Source organism: Arachis hypogaea, chromosome 3, assembly GCF_003086295.3.
Source record: "Arachis hypogaea cultivar Tifrunner chromosome 3, arahy.Tifrunner.gnm2.J5K5, whole genome shotgun sequence".
Lineage (NCBI taxonomy): Eukaryota > Viridiplantae > Streptophyta > Magnoliopsida > Fabales > Fabaceae > Arachis > Arachis hypogaea.
In genome coordinates, this window is record NC_092038.1 from 41,535,381 (window position 1) to 41,540,707 (window position 5,327).

General features: G+C 31.9%; 1 protein-coding gene across 4 annotated transcripts; it reads right to left on the reverse strand.

Annotated features, from left to right (window-relative positions):
* Nucleotides 1-469: 469 nt before the first annotated feature.
* Nucleotides 470-4,474, reverse strand: LOC112790355 (putative uncharacterized protein YDL057W). Of its 4 annotated transcripts, none has more exons than XR_003196627.3 (7): nucleotides 4,060-4,294; nucleotides 3,843-3,961; nucleotides 3,675-3,757; nucleotides 2,905-3,026; nucleotides 2,153-2,315; nucleotides 1,603-1,696; nucleotides 470-928 (listed from the first exon to the last, which is right to left on the reverse strand). XR_003196627.3 is itself a non-coding variant. In XM_025832705.3 (7 exons), the coding sequence occupies exons 1-7, from the start codon at nucleotides 4,076-4,078 to the stop codon at nucleotides 727-729; spliced, it is 807 nt and encodes a 268-aa protein (XP_025688490.1). In that variant the 5' UTR covers nucleotides 4,079-4,474; the 3' UTR covers nucleotides 470-726. The 4 variants fall into 4 exon arrangements, 2 of the variants coding, with proteins under 2 accessions (XP_025688490.1, XP_025688491.1); XR_011879837.1 differs by having other exon boundaries at nucleotides 470-1,043; XM_025832705.3 differs by having other exon boundaries at nucleotides 2,148-2,315; nucleotides 4,060-4,474.
* Nucleotides 4,475-5,327: the final 853 nt, after the last annotated feature.

Here is a 5,327-nt window from a genome sequence, read left to right on the forward strand (position 1 = left end):
CCTAGTTCTTTCTCATGTATTCTTGTCACATTTCACTTTTCACTCTTATCCTTTTCACAACATATAATTTCCTCAAATTTTAATTAACTTCTCTCAGTTCTTTTTTCCTTTTTCAAAATAAAGTGAGCAAGTCATAGCACAAAACCAACGCATCCTATCACAAACTAATATCTCACTTATACTCTATTGTATTTCTAAAACTATTTATTAGATTTTATGTAAATTTTGAATTTTTCCATCCAAGAAATTCCATGATAGAGAGGCAAGTCCTTATTCATCAACATGTCATTTTGTTTGCTTACATTAAACAGGATGAGTACTCTCAAATGAAACTTTTTACATAAGAGCAAAATAATATCTGCCAATATTATTAGCTCTTATTTTCTTTCATCAACACACAAGATGTACAAGATTCTACACAAACAAGTTGTAGAATATTAAAGATCATAGTCAGGCTTGGGCATGGATCTGTAGAGGTGAAAATTTGTCATAGTTTCATATTGGATTCAATTGATCTAAACACATCTATCACAATGACATCCATAGTTATTGAAATCTAAACCCAACTGACAAATTCCGAGTGGAAGTCAGAGAATTGATCAAATCAGTGCCTGACCTATGGTTGAACAAGTGATCCAATCTGAGTGTAATGACTATGATTATACAATTAGGAAAACTTATGTCATGCAATAAGGGAAAGTTCATATGCTAGGCAGAGGACAAAACCTAGCTGGTAGTACAATTGTCCTGCTGTAATATTTCCTTTATGAAATTCACAACAAGAGAGGCTAACTCATCTTGATGATTTGTGTATCCGTGATCAGCACCTTCAACAATATATAACTTGTGGTTTGGTATGATCTTTGCAAACTCATGTGCATCTTCCACAGGGATAATTTCATCAGAGGTACCGTGAATTGTAAGCACCCTGTCATGTATGAATGTGATTTTGTTTGAAATTAACATGCACATCTATGGATCATGGTAATTGCACCATTTATATCAAGATTTGTGCCATGAACCATCTCTCCTAAAAGCTTAAGCTGTTAGGAAAAATCATAGAGGCAGATGAATGGTTATATATCTAACATTTCCGTCATGCAATAGCCTCTTTATGGGTTTCAAGCATAAACAATATTTAATTCTGTCTTTATTTAGATAAATGGGGGAAATAAGGATTGGACAAGTTCCAATACCATATCATAAACCATCTTTCTAAAAACGTAAGCTGTTAGGTAGGTAGAGACACATGGATAGTTCTATATCTAACAATTTGTTGTGTGCATACTTTCACTCTATTTATCAAATAATGTATATTCCCCAAATTTAATACCATATATAAATATGCATACTAAAATGGTTTGCCTTACTATTAGGGGTAAGTCAGACTCAAACATTAATACATGTGTGTATTTTGTGCTATTCTTATAGTTAACTTCAAATACACCAGATTTGTCACAGGCCTTCATAAAATAAAATTTCTTAAGAAATTGGAGTTAATGGCTATGAAAGAAAGAGAGATCAGGCTTTCTGCTGCTTCTGTCTTAGAAATTATCTTAAATGACACACTCTGCAGAAAATATCAAAGATATGATCGCTGACCTGCATTCTTTGTCAATCCGAAGGCATGCTTCATGCATGTTTGTACTGATGCGCTCCATCAAGCTTTCCTCAGTTACACGGAACTCAACACTTGCTGAAATAATATATGTACCAAATTGATCATATATAACTAGTGTCTGTGTGACAGAGACAGACTAAAAGAATGGCATGCATATGCCTGTTTGAAATCTACCAATTGTTCTAACTTTTTAACTCCCAAGTTTCAAGAATTGAACATGATTACTAATTGCTGAGGATTGTTGGCTGGATTTTTCTTTCCCTTTTTCATTCTCAAGGGCCTGTTTGTTATGACTTATCATATATTTAAATAATGAAATGTGGTGAAGTAAGTACAATTTCGGCAAGAACTTCGTGTTTATGGCACAGAAATATCCAATTCAACACAGAGAAAGCTAAAGAAACCACTGTTTTTGGTTGCTAAATTCATATTGTTCGAGAAAACTGCAACCCAACTACAACTGCAATTTTAAACTTTGGCCGCACTAAGATGCATTAAAAAATATGCAAGAGTAATGACAGGTTACCTGACCTTTTCTTCTTGACATCAATGAAGCTGTCCTTCTTAATTCTTTCCAAATAATCTTTTCCAAGGCGTTCTTCAATGCCGTTCTTCAGATTGTAGCGTCCAGAGAGGTTAATAACTGTTTTAATGCCATGATATTTTGATGCATAGAGAAGCACCACGTCACCTCCTGCGCATCAAGATACAGAAACAGTTGCTAATAGTTCAATACCTATAAGAAATCTGAGAATAATCATTGCTGATAAAGTGAGAAACTACACTAATAATTTAGGTTTCACCTACTGCAAATGAAGAATAAATTACCAACCAAATGGTTTCTAATTTTTTCTTTTTCCTTTTCGTCAACCCCACCTATTCCTATCAAACACTTGGTTTAACAAATGTAAGAGAGATTCAATAGAATGTATGCTTGAATAACACCAGTTAAAAACAATGTTAAAATGTGAGACACCAAATTCAATTTCAGTAGGATTTTGCCATGTAAACAAGAGAAAAAGGTTGAAATTCTCTCATTTCAAGACAAAGTTACACATCACTCAAAGCTCTATCTTTGACATCCAAAGCATGTTGACGTGAAATTATTTTGGACAAGGTTAATTCTCTTATCACATCTCATCAATTAAATGAAACATGATCATCAACTTATTATATGAATCAACACATACATACGTATATCCAAAATCATATATCTAAACCTATCTTGGTTAACATTATCTTCTGTTAGAAACAATCACAAATAATAAGAACAAGTGGCATACCTTTACTGTGCCCAATAATTGCACTGATTACACGGTTTGATTCACGGAAATGTTGAATTACATCATGTAAATCATCAACCTCAGCCCCATAATTACCAAACTGAAACGAACCTTCACTTTCTCTAGAAAGGCAATGCAACAAATGAAGTTAAGACAACAACAAAGAGTGGACCAAAGCCAATGATCAAAGACTGAATGAAAAAATATACCTCCCAATTTACACCAAACATGTTAGTTTCATATTTTGGGAACTCTAAGGTGGAAAAAAAATTGCAAAATCCAGTTACTAAGGAAATCATTATCTAAAACCGTGTTGAAATTTTAGGGAAGTTGGGTTATTGAAGATGGTCCAAGTGTAGTTCAAGTATATTATAACAACTGGTTCCAGAAAAAGGATTTTCAACATTATTTGAGTTTATTAATTAGAACAAATATTGGTTATGCCAACATGTTTGACAAATAAACAAACACAACATCTGCAACAAAAGCAATCATACAATCATTTCCATCCTTCAGTCACCAATTAGTTATTCAAAACATATGCTCGTAGTACACAGCAGAATCATCCTATAGCTATAACTAATGCTTGTGAAATGCCACCATACACAAAATCACTCTGAAAAAAAAAGAAAAATCCTTCCAAATGAACAGCCAGCATAAAGAAGATTTCACCCCAATAATTTTCTAATTTTCTCTCTTAGTTTTAGGGTTTATGCATAATATTGATACTATAATACAATGTCACCATCAAGATTCACTATAAATATTACCCATTTCCAGAAAAGTCAAAGCGGAAACAAGAGATTCTGGCATTTTCCAATGCCACAGCAAGGTTCAATATCAGACTACTATCCTGAAACCGAAATAAAATTAAATGAAAACAAGTCTTTTTGTCGAATACTAGCGCATTAAAATTAAAATTCGAAAATAAAACAAACTTTGCAGCATCGAAAACCGTGACACAAGATTATAATGTTGGTAGTTCCACATTCGTGTAATATGCCAACAAGCTTTTGACCATGCTTGTTGGGAATTATGACTCTCTGCTTATCAGAACCTGATGGATTAATTGATTGAGATTAATTCAGTTTACCAAATCTGAGAGTAACAAAATATAATGACATAAAGCGGTCTCAATTAAATTAATAAACTTACATGGGTTCTGTGAAGCCATCTTCGCTCTTTGAAAGAAGAAGAAAAGCGTTTCCGAGACACGTGCAAATGTACTTGGCGCGCTGAGAAATGCTGTTAGACGCTACAGCCTACAGAGGTGTTGCAGAGACGTTCGGTGAAGGCTTGTTTGCGGCTTTGCGCTGAGCTAACGGGCTGATAGTTGTGTTGTGCGAGCTTTCCAACAATTGGTCGTGTGTGGGCTGTTAGGTGGGTGCATGCAAAAATCATTAGTTGGATAATATATTGTGCATATAAAGGTCCATGAATTACTTTAGTGTTTTAAAAGCTAATCCTTGCCAATCAACTTTAGTACACACCGCATTCTGCTCCCTTCCTATCTCAAAAATTTAGGATTCAATTCCTACTTACTGTATCCGAGAAAAAAATTGATAAATATATGAGGAGTGTGTAAATATGTGTATTTATATTTAGAATTGGAAATTATTCAATACATTTGAGATATTTAAGATTGGGTTGTCCAATTCACCTAATCAGAAAAAAAAAAACTAATCCTTAGCATTGACCCTTTGAAGATGACAGAATTGCAGCAGTCTCGGAGGCAGGAGTTTGAAGTGGAAGCTTGAAACATGTTGTATTGTGGGTTAGGCAGGGCCTAGCCCATGACATTGACAAAAAAAAAAAGTTAATCCATAAAGTAATTTAATATTTTCAAAATCAAAAAATCTTAATTAATACTATAATAGTAGTTTTGTCTTTTTAAATTAATGTCAAATGACATTTTAGTCTTTTTAATTCTTTTTAAATTAATTTTTAAATGTTATTTTCCTCTTTTATAAATTAATTATAGGAGTATTTTAGTCTTTTAAAAAATTAAAATTTACAATTTTTAATATAATTAGACAACTTTTATTCTAAAAGGATATTTTAAGCATTTTAAGATTAATTCTAAAAATTTATTTGTCTTTTAGTAAGGGTAGTTTAGTTTGTCTAATATTTAATTAATTTTTTTATTTCTAATACAGTTAAAAAATTTTAATTAATTCTATAAGTGTAATTTAATATTTTAAAATTAATGTTTAAAGAGTATTTCAATACTTTAAATAAAAATTAGAAAGGTATTTTTATCTTTTTAAAATTAATTCTCAAAGGTCTTTTTGTCTCTTAAATAAATTCTACAAAAATAAATTCTTATTTAAAATAATACTGTTTAAATGATATTTGGTACGCTATTTTTTTTAATCAACTAAATACATGAATATTACAAAATTCACACAAAAATCTTATTTAAA

Excerpts from the sequence above, each read along its gene's own strand:
- LOC112790355 (XM_025832705.3), bottom strand. Across the intron at positions 3,027-3,674 it reads TTTGACTTTTCTGGAAATGG|AGAAAGTGAAGGTTCGTTTC; the intron begins GTAATATTTATA and ends TTGCCTTTCTAG. Across the intron at positions 1,697-2,147 it reads TGTCAAGAAGAAAAGGTCAG|CAAGTGTTGAGTTCCGTGTA; the intron begins GTAACCTGTCAT and ends ATATTATTTCAG.